At 47.7% G+C, this 23866-nt stretch overlaps 6 protein-coding genes across 6 annotated transcripts; 3 read left to right on the top strand and 3 right to left on the bottom strand.

Annotated features, from left to right (window-relative positions):
• Positions 1-6033: 6033 nt before the first annotated feature.
• On the bottom strand, positions 6034-8355 carry I302_101932 (uncharacterized protein; the record flags this gene model as incomplete). The annotated part of the gene is made up of 6 exons (XM_019187312.1): positions 6034-6566; positions 6683-6824; positions 6906-7072; positions 7141-7250; positions 7392-7978; positions 8077-8355. 6 exons carry the CDS (start codon positions 8353-8355, stop codon positions 6034-6036), a joined length of 1818 nt encoding a protein of 605 aa, XP_019050190.1.
• Positions 8356-8700: 345 nt separating this feature from the next.
• Positions 8701-9278, top strand: I302_101931 (uncharacterized protein; the record flags this gene model as incomplete). The annotated part of the gene is made up of 3 exons (XM_065869389.1): positions 8701-8759; positions 8824-9047; positions 9115-9278. The coding sequence occupies 3 exons, from the start codon at positions 8701-8703 to the stop codon at positions 9276-9278; spliced, it is 447 nt and encodes a 148-aa protein (XP_065725461.1).
• A 145-nt stretch (positions 9279-9423) lies between these two features.
• Positions 9424-11583, bottom strand: I302_101930 (uncharacterized protein; the record flags this gene model as incomplete). The annotated part of the gene is made up of 7 exons (XM_065869388.1): positions 9424-9489; positions 9563-9694; positions 9757-10883; positions 10954-11047; positions 11112-11198; positions 11268-11337; positions 11420-11583. The coding sequence occupies 7 exons, from the start codon at positions 11581-11583 to the stop codon at positions 9424-9426; spliced, it is 1740 nt and encodes a 579-aa protein (XP_065725460.1).
• A 2723-nt stretch (positions 11584-14306) lies between these two features.
• On the bottom strand, positions 14307-14933 carry I302_101929 (uncharacterized protein; the record flags this gene model as incomplete). Its single annotated transcript, XM_019187309.1, has 4 exons — positions 14307-14411; positions 14485-14609; positions 14701-14758; positions 14832-14933. The coding sequence occupies 4 exons, from the start codon at positions 14931-14933 to the stop codon at positions 14307-14309; spliced, it is 390 nt and encodes a 129-aa protein (XP_019050187.1).
• Positions 14934-15323: 390 nt separating this feature from the next.
• I302_101928 (oxoglutarate dehydrogenase (succinyl-transferring), E1 component) lies at positions 15324-19110 on the top strand (the record flags this gene model as incomplete). The annotated part of the gene is made up of 15 exons (XM_065869387.1): positions 15324-15447; positions 15496-15520; positions 15583-15678; positions 15733-15987; positions 16061-16209; positions 16276-16801; positions 16928-17163; positions 17232-17296; positions 17356-17595; positions 17675-17841; positions 17904-17998; positions 18067-18213; positions 18273-18373; positions 18443-18607; positions 18667-19110. 15 exons carry the CDS (start codon positions 15324-15326, stop codon positions 19108-19110), a joined length of 2835 nt encoding a protein of 944 aa, XP_065725459.1.
• Positions 19111-19631: 521 nt separating this feature from the next.
• Positions 19632-23470, top strand: I302_101927 (uncharacterized protein; the record flags this gene model as incomplete). Its single annotated transcript, XM_019187307.1, has 7 exons — positions 19632-19805; positions 19873-21499; positions 21559-22169; positions 22579-22727; positions 22795-22912; positions 22974-23221; positions 23302-23470. 7 exons carry the CDS (start codon positions 19632-19634, stop codon positions 23468-23470), a joined length of 3096 nt encoding a protein of 1031 aa, XP_019050185.1.
• Between the last annotated feature and the right edge of the window lie 396 nt (positions 23471-23866).

The raw sequence follows: 23866 nt of genomic DNA, 5'->3' as shown, positions 1-23866 counted from the left end.
TGCGCGTGGGTGTGCTACAAGAAGTCAATGATGATGACTTGGAATATGGTACAGGAATGAGGGAAAGAACAATGAGATGCGGTTGATTGACTGTCGAAAAGGACTCACTGGACCATTTAAGCTCGTTCCTCCTTGATCCCCCTTTCCCCACCTGAAGCGCGTCATACAGAGATCACGTGATATGCTATATGCTATATGCTATATACTATATACTATGCAGTAACTATCGGACGATGGATGAGACGGTTTACCGAGAACGAGGAAGAGGAAGAGGTTGAACAACAACAACAACTTGCTCATGTTCATGTTCATATCGTGATACATCTTCCAGCTCAATCACACTATCTATTGACACAGTCACGGTCTCGGACCTCATCTCGGATCATTCAGAAAGTGACCATCCTCCTTCGCAGTTGGCCCTGTTCCGAGACTTCTGTTAACAATTCTGGCTCTACCCTTGATGACATCCAGCTGAGGCCATGAGGTTGGAGAATCTAGATGACGGCAGCAAGTGAGTGAGATATCTCAGCTTCCTAAATCAGTACCATCCCTTTCCAACCTGGCAGCTGACCTTACCTTGCAACTACAGGCTCGAGGCAGCATGGCATGAATCACTCTCAACATCCCTAACCTACTTCCGAGCACTGCTTTCGTCATCCTCTTCCTCCGCTTGGAAGCCGGTCTCAGTCCTTCCCCTCACCGCATCGACCACCGCCAAGGACACAGGGAAAAGTACAGCGAGAGGGTCGAGTCTGGGTAAGATAGATGCAAGCCAGGTAGTCGTGCATAGGCGGAATGGTAAATCGGGAGAAGTGTATAGAGCAGTCGTAGAAGTAGATTGCGGGAGTGATGTTAGTATAGATACGTTCAGGGGATGTCTGGTGACGCCGGAGACAAGGCCCATGTGTGAGTGGCTCATTGAGACAAAGTATCACGATCTAGCTGATCGTAAAGTCATAGGGGATCGAATGGTAGAGGAGGCTGTCACTCTAGACCTACTGGACGCTCATACGAGGGTGACAAAAACAAATTATCGACTAGGTTGGCCTTCAAGGTATGCTTTTCGGATGAAGACCTGCGTATCTAGCTGACTATATTCGATCACTCACTAGTCCTCGAGACGCTGTCACTATATCAAAAACCCTTGTTGACCAGTATGTCCTCGTCGATATCACCACTTCCCTTCCTCGGTCGAAGCACGAACCCGCATACTTACGCCCCGCGCCCCCGCACGTTCGGGCTCATGTCGCTCTCCTAGCTTGGTGCATTCAACTTCCTTCGCCCTCCCCGTCTACCAACGATGCTCTGCCAGATGGTAAAGCTCGTATCACATGCTTCTGGTCATGGAACCCTAAAGGCGCTTGGGCTGTAGGAGGCGGTGTACCTCAACATCTACCTTCACTAGTAGTTGGTCTAGTGGATTACGTCAGGGATGGTAGTGAGAAGGTACCAGTGCTTCTGGGATATGGACCAGATGTAGCTATTGGATCAGTGGGGTACGATACTGCTAGGGTCACTCTGTCAGTCGCGTACGCTATAGTCAGCGGCGGCGAAAATAGGGAGACAGAAGATCTACGTCGACAAGTGGAATTCGGTATATCGTCTACCCAAAGCTGGGATATTCAGGTCAATGTAAGGACCCAACATGGGAAAGATTCAGCTTCGACATCTTGGACGTCGTTCGTCGGTCAGGCTCCAAACTCTGCCAATGGAATAGCAGCTCCGAAAAGGCTTATACTGAGATTCGCCCATGCGCCTCTGGAAACTGGAGAAGAATTGGTTCGTGTAAACGTTTCGATCGAAAGGACTTCATCATCAGTAGCAGGAGTAAGGATCAATGGGATACCTGTAGGAGTGGAACCGATGCAGGTGCCTATACCGCGTCGACCGTTACTCGAAGATACAGCGAGTATGACTGGTATCTCACTGAGAACTATTGCGACCGCGGAAAGCTATCAATCACAAGACAGCGCAGTAGAGATCAGGAGGACAACATCTCAGCGCAGTGATGCTGCTCAGAAAAGCATTGCAAGCTTGATACGGAGGAACTACATTTGTGAGTGTCTACTTGTCAGAACCAGGCTGACGATCAGATTTCACCTCTCTTTTACAAGAGCCAGAACAGAAGTGGCGACCTGTGCTTGATTCTCGAGGAGTGGCTATACATCAGCTAAACTCGATTGACAAGACGCTGGTGGTATTCCGTGCAGAGGCTGTCTTCGTGGGTGTTGGAATCTGGGATCTGTTCGCTGTCATTGCTAGTCCTGGTGCTAGGTTGGTATGGGATAAGTCGCACGAAGATGCCGCTTTACTAGAAGACGTCAACGAGTTGACGGATCTATGGCATATCAAGTCAAAGGCCGCTTGGCCTGTCAGTGCTAGAGATTCGGTCATGCTTCGGACAACCTATAAATCACCTTCCTCGGTGCACCTGTTTGGATTCTCCACCGACGATACCGAACTTTTCCCCCGTATACCGGCTGTGACGGACCCAAATGTCATACGCACACAGATTGACCTGCAAGGGTGGTCCGTCGAATCACTTTCCCCGAATACAACCCAGGTCACATTACTGGAGCAGAGTGATCCCAGAGGATGGTCAAACAAGTCGTCGATACCGCAAGTGATGATGTCTACTTTGGCTGGCATTGGCGAGTTTGCTATCAAGCATGGTGCGCCCCCTGTGGCGACTCGACTGGGAGGTGCGAAAGTCCTTCTATCGAGGTACGATGTGGAGCAAGAAACTTTCAAATTCGAATACGAAGCCGCCGAAGCTAGACGATCGAACTCTTCCAGTACACATACATCCTTCCCACTCCCTGTAGCCGTTAAGAACCCCGATCCTGAGAATGGCGGAAGTGAGGCCAGTAGTCTGAAGTCCATGCACGTATCAAGACCACTTTCGAATATAGAATGTGAGATACGGTGTGATGCCGATCAATGGTCAAACAGTTTCGCCATTCTCATCGATCCCCCTCAACAGGCTATTTCTGCATTACGACGACACAGACTATCACCAAGTGGAGGAGGGTTATGGTTGACTATCGAACATGATCCTACGATCCTGAAGAACGATAAAGTTGCTATCACTGTGCGAAGAGGTACTGCTCCGCCTGGCAAAACATCGGTGACCGTCAATGGAAGCAAAGTCAAGATTGATCTTGAAGATCTTCCTGATGGGGAGGTGCAGCTATTGAAGAAGCAGAAAAGGGGTAGACCTACTCGAGCACCGCTTGATCATCCTCCTGCATTAGGGACATTGCGCAAGAAGCGAAGTAACCTCGATCTTGGTACTATTACAGCATCCAATTCACCTGAATTGAATAAGTCCCCTAACTCCCCTTCAACCTTCACAAAATACGCCATGCCCTTCACCAAGTGGTATAACGTCGCAGCTGAGACTACCCGCGCAGCTATAATACCCATGACTACTGCCACACCAGCACCAGATAGTGGTAGTTCGCCCGTCGATGCGGCCGTGAAAGCTTTAGGACAACTAGCGAAGATACATGCGGATAGGGATGGCGAATCAACAGATCCTAATGGATGGCAGCCTGTGTCCGACCGAGATGGACTGAAGATTGAACGAAGGACAGTCAGCCATGTGTCTGAATCATTCCCCGTGTTCAGAGCGGGAAGGATAATAGAGGGATTCACTGCAGAGGATGTCTCCGCTGCAGTTTCATCTTTGAGAGGGGACGAGAGGTTCGACAAGCCGACGACACTCCAGTCATATGGTCATGGAATAACCACTCACCATTTGGTAGCCCATACGACTTTCCCATTCAGAGCTAGAACTATGCTCGTAGCTGCTATTGTGGCTCGTATGCCGGATCCTCCACCGCCCTCACCCTCGCTTCATGGCCCTCAGCCACCGCTCTCTACCATTTTTCACGCTTCCTCGTCGAATTTCGATGCCGATGGCATAGGCATGAACTGGACGAAATACAACCCTACTGCGCTACCTCAAGGCCATGTGATACTGGAAGGGTGGATAATGGAAACCATCGATCCATACTCGCACGAACAATATGCTATACCTTCAACGAGGTGTATGTATGTCGCTTCAGTGGATTATAGTGGTAGTATGCCATTGTCGGTCAATAATATGCTGAACGCCTCTCTACCACGAGCTTTGTTATCTATTGAAAGTGTGTTGAAGAGTTCTGGCCCGCCCTCAAGAGCTCGATCACCACCTATGCTTGTTCTGGCCCCGGAAGAGAGGTCATCTGCACCATGGGCACTAGAAGGTATCGAAGAGAGTCAATCGGGTGTATATCAGAAGAATGAAGATGATCAATATTCTCTGACAGTCACTATTCAGCCACCCTCGCCTACCTCGACTAGAGAAAGGGAAGGTACACTCTCCCCCCCGTTAAAACATAACGATTCTCGCTCGTCATTCAATACAGGTCGATCGACTGTGATTGACTTGGCTGAGGAAATACGAAAAGGCAGGAAAGATCTATTGGTACTGGAAGTCGAATTGGGTAGTTCTCCCACTAAACAAGGTTGTGAGATCGACCTTAAAGCCGTATCATTACCTGTGGCACTCCACAATCCTTCAAGTGAAGTATCGATCTTGCCGTTTGACCTGCCTTCCGAAAACTTGAATTTACCTTTCAAACTCTCTGTGATTTCCCTTGCTCCCTCCGTACTTCAATCTGCATCGTTGGACCCGACATCTCAATCCAGACATCTGTTGAGGGTCACATTACCTACAACAGGGTATGATGCGCCCATATCGGATCCTCTGGGAGGTACAGCCGCTCCTACGCCCCGACCCCGATGGCTTTTGGATCTTATAAACGACGGCGCTGTGGTTCAGCTCACGCTTAAACCGTATAAAGATGAGGGTAGGAAGGGATACATGTATGGATTGAACGAAGTAGTAGTTGAGGATGAGAAACGGTCGAAGCATTTTGGTTTGAGGGATAGTAGTAATAAACAGAATTTGCCTCAACTGGTCAATCGCTCGACTCAGAAAAGCATAAGTCTGGAAAAGCCACTGGCAGTAGCTAGGGAATATCTGAAAGATGAGGTGAAGAAAGTGGATATTGTCGATGGGGAGGGTAATGGGGATAGTAGGCAGGGAACGGTCACTCCGAGGGAGGAAGAGCCTTCTTCTACTTTGGAAGTGAAGGTGAGTTCATTCGCTTGTCTAAATTGAAGTGATGGGCTGATGCGATTGGGTGTGATATAGGCACCGCAAACCATCGAACCCTCTTCTTCTACTTCTACTCTCCCCGAATCAACTTCAAGATACTCTTACAACTTTTGGAGGTACTCACGTTTACCTAGATTCAGCAATTCTGCGCCAGCTACCGCTGAACACTCACCCGTTAAAAGCACTTTGGCGAAGTTACCTGATCCGCCAAGTGTCCCTACTATTCCATCCTCAGGTTCAGACCCAAAAAGACCTTCCAATACACCGTCGCGGGAGGAGAACAACGCGTCAAGTAGTACGATGATAATTGATAAGAAGATCTTCCAACCGGTGGTTTCCCTCCCTGGATTGATGATAGCTTGTATAATCTGTTTATTACTTGGTTCCTTACTTAGGTCGTTGCTTTCCGAAGCAGACTTTGTGATTTATCAACAAGGCACTACAGAAATAGAAGGGCACGAACATTGGAGAGAGCTTAAGAGGTTGGCGGAGTTTAGGATAGGTTGGAATAGGGATTTGATAGTTGCTATTGCTCGGCGGGGGTAGTTCTCCGAGGGGATCCATGTGCTTTGATTCTGCATTATTCTTCGCTTGACTTTTCTTTGTTTATGTTGGGTTCAGTTGTGTATAATGTCTCTTCCTGAGCTCTATCAATGTTTGTTTGTACCATACCATGAAATGCATAATGACGACGCTGTTATGAAATTTGGTCTTTCTTCGTATAGCACAAGAACAATACATGAGATCATAAGAATACATCTGACAAGAAAATACGAGTGAGGAAGGAGGAACCAAGCTGTTGCGATGGATGTATCACCCAAAATACCAAGAAGAAATGATAAATCCGATCAATCAGGTAAGAACTACTAATTCTCATTCTCCCCCGCAGTAATCGCCAACTCATCATTCCCCTCCGCTTCGCCCTCTCCACTCAGCGGTAAGATCTCCTGCCTCAAATTACTTTTCCTAGGCGCCGCACCTTTTTTACTCTTAGTTCCCCCTCCCCCTCCGGGATTCTTCACTTTGGTCTTTGGTGTTGGCGTTGTCTGAGTCACAGGAACGGGGACAGGGATGGGAGGAGTATTTTGCCCAGATTGTAATTGAAGTTCATCCAAATCTGCAATTTCAGACATCGTTTCTTCCTTCTCCCCTTTCTCTTTCTCTCCTTCTTTGGCGGGGTCGGTCGGAGCTAAGACCGGAGTAACGTTGATAGATGTAGATGCATCGAATGAATTGACGGTATTCAGCCCTGGTCTTTCTTCGACTGTTGGGGTGGTGGCACCTTGATTCGGGGTAGGGGTGTTGGCGGTGGTATTGTTGGATTTGATCTTGGCTAGTCGGGCGAGCTCTTTCGCTTCTTTATCTGCTTGGACCAGACGGGATAGTTCGGATGGGGGGCCTACATGTTTAGGAAAGATCTCAGCTATGATTTCAGATTGGAGCGAAATGTCTTGTTGGAAGTGAAGTAAATCTGTTCAGAAGGGGTAATGAGGTATAAATGGTCGTGGTACCCACCCATAGCCCATGATTTGATCTTCAATTGACCACCTCCTATGCCCACTATCACTTTCTCGCCTTGCGTCCAGCTCCTCACAGGCTCTTTACGGGGGAATGGCCCCACATCGCCTCCATTGAGAGGAGCGAAATATTGTGTAACCTGAACAGTACCACTGACTTAGCAGGGGTGATCTGCCTGGTGAAATAGTGTGGCTCCGTTCTGCAAAATGATCTCACTCACCTTTGGGAAAGCACCTAATGGTATCTTAGGAGCATGTATGGGGTTGGGAAATACCGGGAATCCGAGCTCCTTAGCGTCTGCGAGGACGAATGGGGGTGAGGGCGCTCTTGGCGTTGGGGCAATGGGTGGAACCATTGGACGTTCGACTGTCATTCGTGGAGGTAATTCTATAGGATGTGTGAGACATGGCGAGTCAGCCGGGCAGTAGAAATATGCTCAGGAAGTAGTCACTCACCGATCGGTTCTGGAGATACCTCTCGACTAATTGGCGTAGCTGCGTGAACGAGAGGTGATCCACCTGGGGTTGATAGGCCGTCTTCTGCTTTGACTGAATTTGCCATGGATCTGTTGTGAAGAGGGAGTAGTGAGATGAGGACGGTGACGCGGATGATAAATGGGGTGATGGGTTGGGATAGGAAGAGGTGAAAGAAGGACAGCAGATCAATCAGTTGAAGCTCTATACGTTCGTGGGGGACGATTGCTCACTTCTTTACACCTTTTCTCCAAGCCTTACCTGGTCCGGGAGGAGCATCTGCAGATCTCTTCTTATGACTTTTCTTGAGTTTTTTCTCAGCCGCCGTATCTGGCGAATCATCTAATAATCCACCTATAGCCTCATCTGCAGGTGACCATCCTGTAATCTTTCCATTCGAACCTTGCCTCTCCCTCTCCTTTTCCTTCTCTCGCTCAGGTGGTCCACGATGACTTGCACCCGCGACAGAGGGGGCCAGCCAATCGTAACTCTTCTTATGTGCCGAAGGGCCCGTCGGAGTACCCCCTGCGGCAGTCACACTGGATGCTTTGTTCTTCGCAGATGATTTGCTAGTTGACGAAGGGGTTGATGACTTCTTCTTCTTGCTTGGTGGGTTTGGAGGTGGGATGGGTAATGGGTCGTCATCCTCGGATGATGAGTAGGAAGCCTTCTCTGCCATGGCTGATTTCAGTCCGAATTTCAGTGTGATAGGTGGTGGGGGGGATAGGGATGATCGATCTGAATGTCTGGTTGCTTTGGGTTTGGAAGGGGGTTTAGAATCTGAAGAGGAGTTTATGAGATTATTTATACCTGGTCGAAGCTATCATTGTATATCGTCTCGTCAGCACAGCCTCTTACTGGAAAGAAGATATTGATTGTGTGTACTAGGTACTTTGATATCACAGAGATCTGACTCACAGTGATCTTGAGTGGATTCCCTTCTTTCCCTGCCTTCTTGGCTTTTTTAGGTGGTGGAACAGGTTTAGCATCTACTTGCCCCTCCTCGTCATCGTCTCCCAACAATTGATCAAAGTCTTCGCTCCCTCCTCTACTGTATCCACCTGCGTTTGATGATTCTGCGGGACCCTCGCTGAGCTGACGTTTGCGCGGGTCTGATGGACCTGCTTCTATGATTGATTCGCCATCACCTTCTATCTCGGGCTCTGAATCTGTAAAGTCGTGTTTGTTTGATACCATCTTTGAGCTGACGTGATGGAAATATGATGAGAGTGATATATAAACTTGGTACTGCGCGTGATGGCAATAAGACAAGGAGCAGAGAAAGGGGCGTGGTCGGGATTGGATGATTGATCAAAATTGAATACGCTCATCCATCTCACTTTGCTCCATCCGCTCATCCGGCCTATACACACAACATCACGCGTGCTACAAACTCAGCGTAGATAGCTATGACGAATCATCCATCAGACTGCTCCCCTTGTCCCCCCCTTCACTTCCTCATCTTTCTCATCCTTAACGCATACATATACATGATCAATGCTCAGTAACATCCTCAACAAAGTCAAGCCCAGCGCAACCACAATGTCACAAGTACCTAAATACATATACAAGATTTTCCCTCATTCATCGGTCGATACGAGGCAAGTTCTCCCCCCCGCCTCTCTCGTCCTACTCGCTAATAACTCGTTTTATTCAACATGATAGGTTTACCTTCCCCGTGCCCATACCTTCATCCCACCAGTTCCTCACCGAGCTCGACCTAAACGACCGATACATCCACTTCTCGACTGCCGAGCTGATACCCTCTACGTTGAACCTGTTCTTCAAGGAAGATCCAGCAGTGACCTTGTTGAGGGTCGAAGTAGATAGGATAGCAGCTTGGAAGAAGGTTGAATGGTTCTTACCCGATCAAACTCCAAGGACAGGCGGTGAGTCCCCTCTGTGAACAAACGATGAGATATCATTACTAACCCATATGCCATATTGTCAATGTAGACATGCCATACCTTGCCGCTCATGCTTGGCCTGTGCCTCTCGAAGGAGAATATGTAGAGTCGTTCAAGGAGCTGTACAAGACAACCTCAAATGGCGAGAAGAGCGCTCAGGGTGGTTGGGATGGTGCGCTGGCACATAAAGATATCAAGGATTGGTTGGTCTGAACGAAACATATCGGAGAAGACACAGGACGATAAAAATATGACATGTTACATTGTACATTATAAATGCATGAATCTAGATGTATGCGATACGAATCGACACGTCTACTAATCTGATATTTCTATTATATATTATAACATGTCCCCACTACGAATGCATGTGTTCAGGCATCTTGCGCCGCACTTTCGCTTTTACCATTAATTCTGCTATGCCCTACAATCACAACCAAGTTTTGATCAGTCCTGTGTTGCTTCTTCTGTCAAAGAAGGAGGAGAGTTAAACTCACATATACCGCACCATCTATCAACCCCACGGACAAGACCAACCAAGATGACATTATACTTAATACTGGTGTTGGTTGACCGTGAACCATATCATATACTAATCTAACAAGCGATACTGAGAACACCAGCATGTACTATTCGCGCCCTCCAGTATATCAGCAACGTCTCAAGTCTCATTAACGAACGATGCACTCACAGCAAGAGGGAAATAAAGCATCAACAAACTGGCTTGTCTGTTGAAATATGCCGAAGCTGAGATTTGTGGAGGACCCCCTCTCGACCCAGAAGCCGATCCCCTTTTAACCCCGTTGTCCAAATTAGTGCTATTCGGATCATCCACCTGGTACTCTTGGAAGAACTCTTTCAGCGTCTGACCACTGGGTCTTCTGTCTTCTCCATCCGATGCCGCCCCATCGTCAAATTCCACCAACGAGGACCTCCTCCTCCCGTTCGGCAACGTCGTGTTTGCCTCATTGTAGACGCCCAAATTATCGTCTGTGAGATCCAGATCCAGATCTGCTTTTGATCCCTGCGACAACACTGGCGAGAGGACATGATGGCGCTGAATCGTTGGTATCTGACTGAGCGTGTCTGGAGTGACAAGTTTGGTCGTACTGTCGATCGAACCAGGTGGGTCGGGTTGATAGTTCAGTTCAGGAGTGACGACAGTGTAGGTATCTGATTTCTTGGAACTGGAACTTGGACCTGATGCTTCGGAGGAAGTCGAGGGGTATCTACTTGGATTGGCCGTGTTGGGAGCAGACACGAAGGGATCTTTGATCTCGTGGCCTGGCGAGATCAACTCCGGAGATACAGGTCTGGAAGCCAACAGTATACCTGAGGGTACGGTCGGTGTGAACTCGATCGTACTCGTATGTATCGGCGTGTTGTTGGTCAACCTTCCTCCGTATGCTCCACCGACAGTAACGAATTCCAGTGCTTCCCACGGTGCGTCGGGGTTGACGGGATCCTTCGTGCTCGAACCTCTACCAAGTTTCATGATTGGTCTAAACAGCTTGGACCCGGTACCGCTACCGCTCCCATTTCTCTCTCCATTGCCGTTCACCTGTCCTCCGGGGGAATTCTGATTTTCGCCGTGCGTAGCGGACATATCGGGCTGGGTGCCAGCCATGAACTGCGTGGAAAGCTGGATGGTATCTGGTCGCCTGAGGAATCTGAACAATCGTGAATATAACACGATGATGACGACGAACACGATGGCTCGAGGGATGAATTGAATCAAATCTCGATCAAGCCCCCTCTCCATCGTACCGTAATAACACAGACTGCCAGTGTTGACCCATCCGACTGTCCCATGCCATACTGAACGAGACCGTCAGCGATATTGACAGACAAGGCAGACACCAAAGATAGGTTCCGTGAGTCAACTTACTAGCCGAATGAGCGATCGATATCGTCCATATCAACGGAGCGACGGCCCACGAGTATCTCTCAAAAGCACTGGTGAGGCTTGATAGAGGATGTGTCTGAAATTCATACGAATTCAAAGAACGTCAGGACCCAGTCCTCGAGATGGCTTGGTGCACTCACCAAAAGGAGATAGGTGGCAAAGGCAATAGCCAATGTCCAAAGATGTTGACTGAACAACACGGAGGTGAGAAGAAAAGCAAGAGCGTCCTGGGTTTCAGGTGGTATATCAGCGATTTGTACAGGTGAACGAGGTACACTCAAGAACGTCGTACTCACACATGATGGAGATCCTGATCGCGGCGATTTCCCAGCCAAAAACATGATTTCCGGTGGTAAAGCGACCAAGCTATAATCATCAGAACATCGTTAAACATGATTTTCATAATAAGGAATGGGCGCGGGCGGGAAAAAAAAGCAGAGACACTCACCCAAGGATAATATCACTGACTACCATACCAATCAAGAGTCTGACTCTCAATTTGCCTCTGCCCTGCTTGATCAGCGATACGAGCAGATAGGAGGCGGCCAACAGGGTTAATCCGGAAATGATCGATGCGCCCGTAGCGTTTATCTGGGTGGTGGTGAATGTCATTTCGAGGTGAGAACTTGCCCCAATGGAGATTCTGATGATGGTGGTGAGAAGGGAGGGCGATCTGCCGGAGGGTCTGATGAAAACGATGCCGTGTTGTTCCGGTTCGTGTGGTTGTAAGGAGCTTGAGAAACACGAGAAGAGGAGGAATGGATTGTTTTTATTGTTTGATTAATCGATCTATCCCTCTGCTATGGTTCTGTCTCTCCTATCTTCTCGCTTCTCCTAATGTAGACTACAAATCGCAATCCTCGACGATGATGTTCTGTTGTAGTTACTGTGATGCCAAGGGGACGATAGCCATAACACTGAGAAGCATGATTTGGTGGGGTATGTTCCTCCTGTCCCAAGCTGAGGTGATGGTGGTTTTCCGTATGTTCCTCTGAAGAAGGCTTGGTGGCGTTCCACTTCCTCTATCTATCCTACTAGACTAACGCTGTGTACGCTCCTATCGATCGATGCTAATGAAACGAGACGGTGAACGAGTGATGCCAGGCGATAGTAATACCGATTGCTGTAATCTGGTCCACTGAATCAATCGCTTCTACGTTGGGTCAGACGAAATGAAGTTGATAGATAGATGGGTTATTGAATGGACCAAAGGTTCCAGGTGATCTTGTTTTCCTTTTTCCTTTGGAATCTATCGACTAGTCCATGTGTACACCAGCCCCGCTTGAATCTCTAGCTCAACTTCTGGGCGATTGATCCCGTCCTTCTTCTTCTTCTGGTCCGAAATGAATGAGTTCGGTTGGCTTCAAAGTCGTATAGTGAGGGAGTGAATATGATGAATCAACGATTGAATGTGGTAGTACTGGAATTCGAGATGGGAGAAAGAGAAAGTGTTGTATCTACCAAACACCTCGATGGTCGATGGTATTGGTTTGGTTATTTCCACGGCCCGTGTCTAAGCTAAGCTTATGTGGATCAACAATCACTGCAGCGAGAGTGTAGCTGCAGTACAGTACAGTACAAAACGAAACGAAACGGCTGGCTTACCAAGGAATCCTACTGTACAACAGCAGAAGCGAGGGACTTTCAAAAGGGTCATTCAAACGCCTTGGCGTGAACTACTACAATGGTGCTATGAGCATGAACACTGCACTCCCCCAAGTTTGAATACAAAGAACTGCGTTTGCAAAACCATCACATCACGTAAAGCGCACAAACGGCACGGTAAGTTTATTTCTTTGTTTTCGTTTCCTCTCACGTCCAAAAACCAAGAAATGGGAACTTTATTTTTCTGACTCTCTGCTCCGGTGCGTCCCTTTGGTGACAAACGGATAAATCCTTTCCGACGATCGTTTTTCCTTTTTGTTCCCTGCATTCGTTCTTACCTTAGGGATCTGCTAGCTCGTTAGCCACGCAGAGGATGGTGGCCAACCACCGAATGCCCACCGAAAGATACTGTACAGTACTATTCGGACCAGGAGTAAAGATTGACGATCTCCGAATAAGCCTCCAGCAAGCCATAGACGAGGTGATCCTCGCTTGTCATTCCTCTAATATCTGGTTCTAACAGGAAAAGGAAGGATGTCAGTGCTCATTCCGATCTTCGGCTGTACCTGATGATCTCAGCCCGCGCGTGCACTGGCATACGAATACAATAGTGGTTGTCGTGTTAGCTCTGTCAGAGCTCCACTCGTCTGTCAATCTCGACCGAATGGGATGCATTCATGGATTATGGTACACAGCTAGCGGTGACTGCTTGACTGTATGGCCGCCGGCCGTCTTGGTCTACTCTGCTTTAGTATGATGTGACCATCAGTAGAGCAGACGATTCTATACAAAAGTTAACATTCCTGGTGCAGGTACAGTACGTACACTAGCTACAGGCACACAGGTCATCTGATATTTTCCTATTCCGGTCGGTAAGGGATTTCTTACGTTATCATCCTATGTACCATTCCATTCGAGGTATGTGTTTGACCACGACGATCTACATGATAGTCCCCGCGATCGAACGATCCATCAACCCATGTTTATCCCGTATTGCTGTAGATGCCAAGATCTTTGTGATCGACGGTTCTGCGACCTTTTGACGCAAACAGAAAACAGAAACGAAATGTTTTTCTTCGGTAGGGACAGTGGCTTTTCGCAGAATATTCTTTTTACGAACGAGTGACCAAACACGCACATTCCTTGGATATCATAAACTTACGATAGCATCCTTGAACAGTAAATAGACGCCGACCGGAAGTTGAAAGGAGGTGTACTGTATCGTATCTTTCCCCAAAGAAAGGAAGATAACCTTGTTTCTCTTTCCGCTGCTTCGCAAAACAAACAAATGCCTACCCAGAAGATACGACGTCGAAGAGCGAATATGGTAAATTGACAGGACTTGCCACGTCAGCGATCTGATGGCTGAGACAATGATCGACACAGGGTAATCGACGATCAATGAAACTGTAGATAAAGTTGGGAGTTACCTGTGGGAAGGGAGGGATCAACGTTCCGGATGGGTATACTTATTGGCTTGTAAGCTTATCGGGTTGGAGATACCGTTCGTTCCTCCGGGGAGGAGGGCAACTTCCCAAAAGAGTCGTGTTGCTCTCACAGGTCAAGCTAAGGCAGTCACGCCCAATCAGTAGATATGTCATGACCCATAAATATGTTTTGGCCCGATATCCCTTCTTTCGTTCCTTTTTCGGATTGTTTTGATTGACCATGCAAACAATCCCTTTCATCGCGACATCAGAGGATGGTGTGCCATTGTCGGATACACATCCTCAACCTTCCATTCTGAATACCTCCTCAGCAGATGTCCACCATCCCGGTCCGCTCTCCGAGCCCGTAGCGCCGGGCACGAAACTCTCTTGCATACCGTCGGTGAGCTTATATAGAAACAAGTAATTGTCAGCCTCTCGTACTACGACGCTTTGAGGTCAGCGAGAGCCGAGTACCCACCTTCCACCATCGCTTGGTAGCTTCGTTCTCTGCTATTCCTTTCATGTCGTTATCAAAGTCGTTACCGATGTACCTCATATGTGCGATCAGGAGATTATGGGGCTCGAAGAAGTGGATTGAGTAGTCTAGGTCGAGTATACAACATGTTAGCTTTGTCTTCTCATCTGATAACCCACTTTCGAGCGTGAACGATGAACACAGGATAGTCAGACTCACCAACAACATGAGCTTTCCTCAAAGCACCTAATACTTCTGGCCATACCGCTGCGTGGACCTAAGACATGTACGACAATCCTGTTCAGCTCGTCGTCTTCAAATAGTCAGCGTTGTGAACATGAGATACATACCTTTTTATACTCGTCCAATCGCTCTGGTTTCACCCTTATGACCTGACATATCCTCTTACCTTGATCTGTCTTGGGCAATACGGGGAAAGGAAGCTCGCTCATCTTCTGCTATATCTAATCAGAGTTCTTTTGCTGCCTTGACGAAGTGATATTATGATGTATTTCCATGTTGTAGACAGAATATTGGGACGACAAACACGTCGTTGTGGAATGTGATCTTACCGGACCGGTGAAGCAAAGGACCGACACGTGGCATCAGCGCACAGATCGGTCATGTGATTTACCGGCGAGTCCATTCAAATCTCATCTGACATCCTTTGTTCAGTTGATCATACGCGCTTATACAACATACCAGTGTTACCAGTAGAGCGAGGCCTTCTGATATGCATGGCCTTCGTCCTTCTCAGTGACAGATATATAAGACTGTAATGCCCACATCTTACAGCTCAACTTGCCCCTCTGTCAATATTGAGGTAACTTCACTCAGTAGACATGTGGTTCAAACGCCTGGATAAACGTTTCTTGCTCTTTAGAGTTGGTCAGAGAAGAGTGAAGCTGTATCATGACGATGCGACCTTTGGGTATAGGGTACCATCAAAGTATGAGCTACCAGACTGTGAGTGTATGGCATATACGCGCATAGGTTGCTGATGGGATTGAGTAGATACACAGGAAGAGCTGGACAATAGGTGAGCTACCTATTGAATGCCGTGAGATAGCTCCCTCAGCTGACTGTTGACGCCTTACCCAGAAATGAGAACGCGCCGTTGTTGCGATACGTCGAGTCTGTTCGACGACATGGACACCGTGCGGCTCAAATTGACCCGCTGGATCTGATGGACAGAGAGTGAGTGAAACTCTTTCGCGTAGCTTTGATCGTCGGCTCATACAGAGCTTATAGTCCTGTCGGAGCACTTAACCCATCACGATACGATCTCCAAACTTCCCAGTCGTACCCTCTACAAGGTATATTACACCTCCCTCCTTCCCTCAAACCTACAACTCCGCCCACGACCGCTGCTCCAGAGAGGACCGAGACGGGAGAAGGATCAAACGTTTCCAAGTCGCTTGAAGAGATTGAGAAACACTTGATGGAGGTTTATGTGGATAAGATTGGGTTCGAGTATATGCATTGTCCAGAGAAGAACGAACGACTGTGAGTGTTCTCGTTCTTGGTTTTCTGACTCACATACCTGATGTTTTTACTAACCTTAGTCTCGATGTTACAGCTGGTTCTCGCACCATGTAGAAACAGAGGCGTCATCCTTCCCTGAACCCTTCGAGAACCAGAGGAAAGAGCATATATGGGAACTTCTAATGAGGAGCGAAGAGCTGGATAGGTTCTTGGGTAAGAAGTTCCCTAATTTGAAGCGATACGGTAAGTCTTCCTCATCGTGTGATACGCCCTGCCTAGTCGATGCTAATTCTAACATTGTTGAGAAAGGCTGCGAGGGCGCAGAAAGCATGCTTCCAGCCCTTTCGACCCTCTTCGAAATATCCGCTCAATCCGGTATCTCCTCTATCGTCTTATCCCTCCCCCACAGAGGCAGATTATCACTATTATGCGATCCCGATCTCCTGGATTTCAATCCTACCGCTCTGTTTTCCAAAATCAAAGGTAAACCCGAATTTGACCCATCTTCGGCACCTGGTGCCACAGGCGACGTGATCAGTCACTTATCGGCAACTCGCGAGATACCTTTCGGAAACGACAAATCAGTCCAAGTAAAGATGTTACAAAACCCTAGTCATCTCGAAGCTGTTAATCCCGTCGCGTTAGGTGTGACCCGATCAAAACAGATGGAATTGCTCAAGAGCTCGCCGAAGGAATGTCAGCTGGGCGATAAAGCCATGTGTGTACAGTTGCATGGTGATGCTGCGTTTGCTGGGCAGGGGGTGGTAAGTGAGAGTCTTGGGTTGAGCGGGTTACCGCATTTTGGAAGTGGGGGGACTGTACATATCATCGTCAAGTGAGTGGTGAATTACCTTCTTCTGCAGCAGATACACGGCTGATAAGGATCTTCTATTTAGTAACAAGTATGTCATCTCTAGTTTCCCTTCCAAGAAGATGCGACACTGATGTGGAACATTCGTAGTATCGGATACACCACTCCAGCCTCCCTGGCCAGATCATCGGTCTATTCTTCAGACGTAGCCAAGATGATCGGATGTCCTATTCTTCATGTGAACGGTGATTATCCAGAGGCTGTTGCAAGAGCAGTCGACATTGCATTCAGGTACCGACAGATGTTCAGGAAGGACGTCGTGATAGACCTGATCTGTTATAGAAGATGGGGACACAACGAATTGGACGAACCTGGATATACGCAGCGTGAGTTGAGAGTCAGCTATCGGTCTCACAAATCCTGGGGCTTACATAGCTAATCATACATGTCACAGCTAAGATGTATGAGAAGATCAGGGGACGAAAGAGTGTTCCGGAGCTGTACGAGGCACGCTTGAAAGTGAGTCCGACCAGTAGTTGACATACAAACCAGGTTGAATAGCTGACGGCCGTTAATAGGAACAAGGCATTTTGACCGAAGAAACTGCTTCTCAAGCTCGAAAAGCATATAACGCTCGACTAGAAGACCACTTCAGTCAGATCGAAAGCTACAAGGCAAAGTCAGATATGCTGGAAGGTAAATGGAAGGACTACGTTTGGCCTGCCGGATCGGAGGCTCAGCATCATCCTGATACGGGAGTGAATAACGCTGAGTTGAAGGAGATCGCTAAAGCGAGTGTGACCTTGCCTGAAGACTTTGTAGGTTCAGCTACTGATTTGGTAGCCAAGCTTCCGAACGAAGGAATAAGCTGAGTGTGGGCTACCTATCTGCCTATAGAACATTCACTCGAGATTGAAAAGGCATATCTCCTCTCGACTGAAATCCTTGGAGGCGAAAGTGGATTTCGCCACAGCCGAAGCTATGGCCTTTGGGTCTCTCATGAAAGAGGGTTATGACGTTAGAATATCAGGACAGGATGTAGGAAGAGGTACTTTCTCGCAGAGGTGTGTCACCTATTCTTCATTTCACTCCATACCCACGCGTCGCTGATGTGAGTCATTCGTAGACATGCGATGTTTGTCGATCAGAAGACGGAATCTTGTCTTATCCCCTTGAACGAACAGCTGGGTGAAGATGCAGGAAAGCTCGAGCTTGCAAATAGTAAGTTTTGCGGGTCCAGGTCATTGTGAGTATATAGATCTAGCTGACGGCCGACCTGTGTAATGAAGGCTCTCTAAGTGAGATGGCCGTCCTTGGGTTCGAAGTTGGGTTGTCATGGTCGAATCCCAAACTGTTGCCCATGTGGGAAGCTCAATTTGGTGATTTCATGAATGGCGCTCAGAGTATGATCGATACGTTCATCGTGGGTGCACAAGGTGAGTCATCCCTTTTGACATTTGGTAGTCAGGCTTGAACTGATAATACATGGGTATAGCTAAATGGCTGAAACAAAGCGGGATCGTCATGATGTTACCACATGGATATGACGGTGCAGGACCTGAACATTCTTCTTGCAAGATCGAGAGATTTTTACAGGTATATCGAATAAACCTCTTAAACGGTGGCAAGGCGATAGCTGAGCGGTGGATTCGGTTGTGACTTTAGCTTTCGAACGATTCAAGAACGTCCAATACACATGGCGATATCAATCTGACTTTTGTCAATCCTTCTACTCCCGCGCAACTGTTCCACCTACTTCGAAGACAGATGAAGAGGAACTACAGAAGACCTTTGGTCATTGCTTCTCCCAAGGGTTTGTTGCGGTCTCCGGTGAGTATGACCACTTCTGATCGTACAATCATGGCACTGATTATGTCGATAATGAGCAGCTCGCCGCGTCGTCTCTCGAGGATATGACGCCCGGAACGACCTTCCAGCCACTTCTTGAGGGTCCCACCAACCCATCCGCTCAGAGAGTGATACTCTGCTCCGGTAAACATTATTACACCTTACTGGAAGCACTCGGCAAATCAGATAAATCATCTTCCGTGGATCTAGTCCGAATAGAAGAATTATCGCCTTTCCCTTACTCCGAGTTGGAAAAGGTTCTCAAAAAATATAAAGGGAAGGAGGTGGTATGGGCGCAAGAGGAACCTTCGAACCAAGGTGCTTGGTCTTATGTGAAACCTCGGCTGGAGAGTGTGATGGAAAGTGTTGGACACGAGGGGAAAATTAGGTATGCAGGTAGAGCTGGTGGAGCTACGACGGCTGTTGCGGTTGGGGAGTGGCACAAAAAGGAAGTGGAGGAGATTGTAAGGGACGCTTTGGATTGATAGCTATGATTGTGACTGTGTTTGTGTATGGTTCATAACATGACATGAAGGAAGTCCAGATGGAGTGGTTTCATATTTGCCCCATTATGTATGGTGTCTACATGAAACGGTGTGTACTGTACCTGACTGGGGAGATGGAGATGGAATGTGTGAGATGAACCAAAATAAGCGCGCTATGACCCCTGTTTAGTCAGTTGGTGCTGATTTTATAAATTCACCAATCAATCATCAATCACCAGCAATCAATGCATAGCATAGCATTCTATCCTTGACGACACCGCGATCTCACCTTCATCAAGCACTCTCACATATGTAGTCGATGTCATATATAAATTTCGATCATAGCATAAAAACACCAGGTCCAGTTCGGTCGACGCAAGCCCTTTGATCACCCCCAAACCAAAGGAATCAGCTCACATCTACTATATCTGCACTCAGTTCATCTCACCAACTCTTGAAATCACTCAAATCAACTCAACTCCCAATCAAGACGGTTGGAACCTATGATCAGATAAATCGCGATGGAAGCTGTACGACCTGCTCAAGAACCGCAGCAACAGCAGCATCAACAGCGGCAGGATGATATAGATCAATTACCTCCTCCGCCTGAACCATTCCCTCTAGATCAGTTTGTCGGGACGTCTTCTTCACATGGTGTGAATGGCAACGGATTGGTCAGAAGTGAAGGTAGCAAGGTCTGTCTGTCTCTCTTCATTTGGACCTTAGAACGTCTTGATACTGATATTCCTCTTGGCAACGCAGCAAAACGTACGAAACTACCTCTCATCAGTCCAACAATCATGTATCAATGCCCTCTCCTCCTTCCTCCCTGACTCATCATCCCCTTCTACTAGTCTATCAGAATCGCATTCCCAGCTAGCTTCAGCCTTAACAGATCTACTGGAAGTCACATACGAACTGGACGATCTTCTACCCCCTTCCACTAATCCTACTCCCTCGACTATACATGTCGAATCCTTCCCCGATTCCAATGTCGAAGATGGATCGCAGGAAAACAAGATGAAAACTTCATTCAACGCTCTGACCAACTTATTAGAGGGCTTACAGGATGCTAGACTTAATGAAGTCAGCGGGGAACATCAGGGGACGGAAAGGAAAGAAGGCGAGTTGCATCCTGCTATTAAGGTAGTGAGGGAGGAATTGGCTTGGCAGAGGTTGGAGAGTCTTAGTTTTGCCATCATCAGTCTATCTCAAGGTAACTTTGCACCCTCCGCTCCCGCTTCCCAAGATGGAAAGCAAGGTCAGAGGAACTCACTGGGAACGGACAGTGGATTACCACCCTCTTATGAACAATTCTTAGATCATCATCATACCCCGACACAGAAAGATTCCGACAACACTTCGTTACTCCCCTCCTACCATGATATACATTCCGAAGAAGTTGAAGCTGGACCCTCATCTCCTGTCAAATCGCAACAACCTCATCCAGAATCTCCCACGTCCATGTCTAATGGGCCTACAGCGACGAGAGAAAAGATGCTACAGGAGCTGGACTCGCTCACATCGGCCATTGAGAGATTATCATCTGTCGCGCCGAGATTACATGACCAGCGGGTCGAATTGAAACCCACTTCTAGATCTGCGAAAGTTCTGGGTAATAGGGATGGGACGGATCAACGCAGTATGAGTAAGGAAGAAAAGATCAAGTTGGAGAGGCAGAAGATGAAGGAACTAGAGGAGATCTGGGACAAGATTGAGAGAGCTCATGGGAAGAGGAGGATAAGGGTTGAAGAAGGTCAGAGAGCTGATGGAGAGGGCTGGGAGAAGAGGACGAGGGAGCGATTTATCAATCGTATTGTGGATCAAGCGGAGGCTAGGAGATTGGAGGATCAAGATTCTGTGATGGGCAGTGTCGATGCTGAATTGGCTAGAGCAAGAGATCTAAGAGATAGAGATCACTTTCTTCGCGATCTGATTGATCAGTCGGGCGAACGAAGATTGGATGATCAGGATGCGACCATTCCCAGAACTTCGGATCGGAGGGCATCATTAATCGAAACTTTGACGGACTACTCCACGTCTGGAAGACTCCATGATCAAGATTCTCTACCACCCACTCCTCGACACGGTATCAATGGCGAAAGAGTGGAGAACCCATTTGAGCTAGTGACCGTCCAGGACTTCCTAATGAGTGGTGGTCCCGATCGAAGACGTTCGTTGGGTGGCGATGCCTTACTCAGATCCTCAAGTGGAGATGGAAGTGTCGAGATGGGTAGATCTCGGAGCAACTCGGTACCTCTCGAAGATGGGCTGGGCAAGAAGAGCGCTTCGACTTCGGGGAGGAATACCCCTACTGCTTTCAAGAAGTTTGCAGGGCTGGTGAGGAGAGGCAGTGTCCAGCTGGGATTGAAAGCGAGTAACGGATTTGGTGAGCTTTCTGAGCCTACATTTTGACCACATTGAAGCTGACCGCAATTCGATTTACAGATATGAACAATATCGCGTACGTCGCCGAACATCAGGAGAACCTCCGTTCCGTCCAGATCACTTTACATGGTGTGGGCGTCTCGTCAAATCTGGAACTACAAGTTGAAAGCACCTCTTCATATGACGAAGGAGCTATAATCACATCGAGAAAGGACCCTTCCGTATCAATTCGGATATCCTTACCTGCGCCGGTCGAACCCGGACAATCAATCATCTTCGTCGCTCAATCGCTACACCTAGAAGCAAAGCTCATCGCTCAGTCCATTCCGACATCCACGATCTCCCTCCTCCCGACCTACCCACTCTCTGCACCTGATCTTCGTAATATCCAAGCAAAGGCTCTTTGCTGTACGTCTTGCGACCGGGAGTTATCCACTCTACCCTTTGGGAACAGGGATGCGGCTTATAAGGATCTACCAAGTGAACACTGGGCTGAGATGATGGAAGTTTGGATGTGTCATAATGACCCTTCCTTCACTGCTCGTTTAGCTGAACGCACAAAAGAGGGATTCTGGCCTCAGAATGGTGGTGTACTGGTCGGCGGGAGTTATCTTCTGGTAGGCCAGGAAAGGGTGAAAGTGAGGAATATCCAAGTCGAGAAAGGAAACAACGTGAGTTTGCTAGCGTCACTTGTCAACAGCTTTCGTGATCACATCGCTCCTTTCCCATGGGCTATAAGAAGGTCTTCATCCCCCTCTCAGTGGGTGATCCCGATTGTTCTCCTCTCCAACCTCTCTTCGAGTCGTGGGAAAATGAAGCTCTATGTCAGTTTTGCTTTTCCACGCCTTGGAGAGAAGGAGGGCCGCAGATATTTGGGATAGGAGGTATCTTATATCTCTTTAGACTGATACAAAGGTCCTATATCAACAACTAAAAAAGTCTAGGGATGATCAAACTTTGATTCATTGTGATTTATTGGATGGAAGCTACTCCCGAGACTACATCCTTCCGATCGCTTGTTCTCGTCACTTGAATCTCTCGGGTTGAAGAGGAATCATGCTGATCTTGACATCGATACAGAACGAACCTTGGCACATTGTTTCCTGTCATTGTGGAGAGGTTTTAGGCAAACAGAGAGCCAGTGATAATAATCCGGGATCTGGCACCGTGAGATTCTCGAAATGGGCTGTGTCTCTGTTGGTGGAGAATGAAGAGGACGAGAAGGTCGAGTGAGTATTTACTTGTATCTTTTCTCAGTACACATGGCAAGATCCATTGACAAGATTGATTCGATAGATACATGAGATTCCCTTTATCCCTGTTCATCGTTTCAGACATGCTTGAACTATCCCAAGCTCACGCATCTCATCGATTCATCGTATCCGACGAAGAAACAGGTGAAAGAAGGGTATACGTGAGTTCTTCAATCTCTTGAACCTTCTACGACTATCTCTAATCTGATATCACACGCGCAGATATGGCTATTCAACCCATCCGTGAAGATGTCCTATGCTCGACCAAACGAATCATCCCCACTTCCCTCGCCTCTTCGAAAATCCATGACCATCGACCAGAAAGTATCCAGGAGATCTTCCGTTGCCTCCTCTATCGGAGGCGGAGGGGGTAGACAGCCTGCTCGTCCGTCCATGGTGGATTCGAAGATCCTGAGAGCATCAAAGATAATGTACAAGGTGGTCGAACCATTCACGCACACTGAGAATGAGTATGTCATTTCTACTCTACTTCTTGATCTTGGTCTCCAGGACAGAAAACTGATTTGGTTTGGTTTGGTTTGGTATTTAGGTTGGAATCTTTACCAGGATTCGGTCCAGGTGGACAAGTCGAGTCGCTCACGTACCCGTCAATAGTGTGTGAGAGACTGATCGCCACGCTGAGGGAGAGCTCGACGGTCTATCCGATAGGAAGGAGATCGATGGGAGCGTTTGACGTTGGGTTTTTGGAGCGGGTTTGATAGGACTTACTTGCTTGTATGAGGCTGGACCTCTGTCAATTCCAATAAGGATACAAACTGGGTAGGATAGGATTGGTTCAGCGGATATACCCTGCACACGCGCATTGAAACGAATAAACAATTTTGTATATAATGAACGCACGATGAATATTAACGATTTACGGAGATGCTATCTAAAGTGGATGGAGCCGAGTACCTTGTTTTCAGATACGAACCGAGTTGCATTGTCCATTCGATTCGTCATGTACCGACATTATAGAAAGACATCATTGTATATGATGCTTGAGATTCATATATATACACAGTGAAGGGAGGAATAGGGGTTATTTCAAAATGTCCTTTGATCTCGTGAAAGGGGTATAATATAGATACACAGTTATTCGCAAATGACCAAGA

The sequence above is a fragment of the Kwoniella bestiolae genome, chromosome 1 (assembly GCF_000512585.2).
Source record: "Kwoniella bestiolae CBS 10118 chromosome 1, complete sequence".
In the NCBI taxonomy this organism is placed as follows: domain Eukaryota; kingdom Fungi; phylum Basidiomycota; class Tremellomycetes; order Tremellales; family Cryptococcaceae; genus Kwoniella; species Kwoniella bestiolae.
The sequence above is the reverse complement of the archived record's forward strand: the minus strand, read 5'-3'. Positions and strand labels throughout refer to the sequence as shown.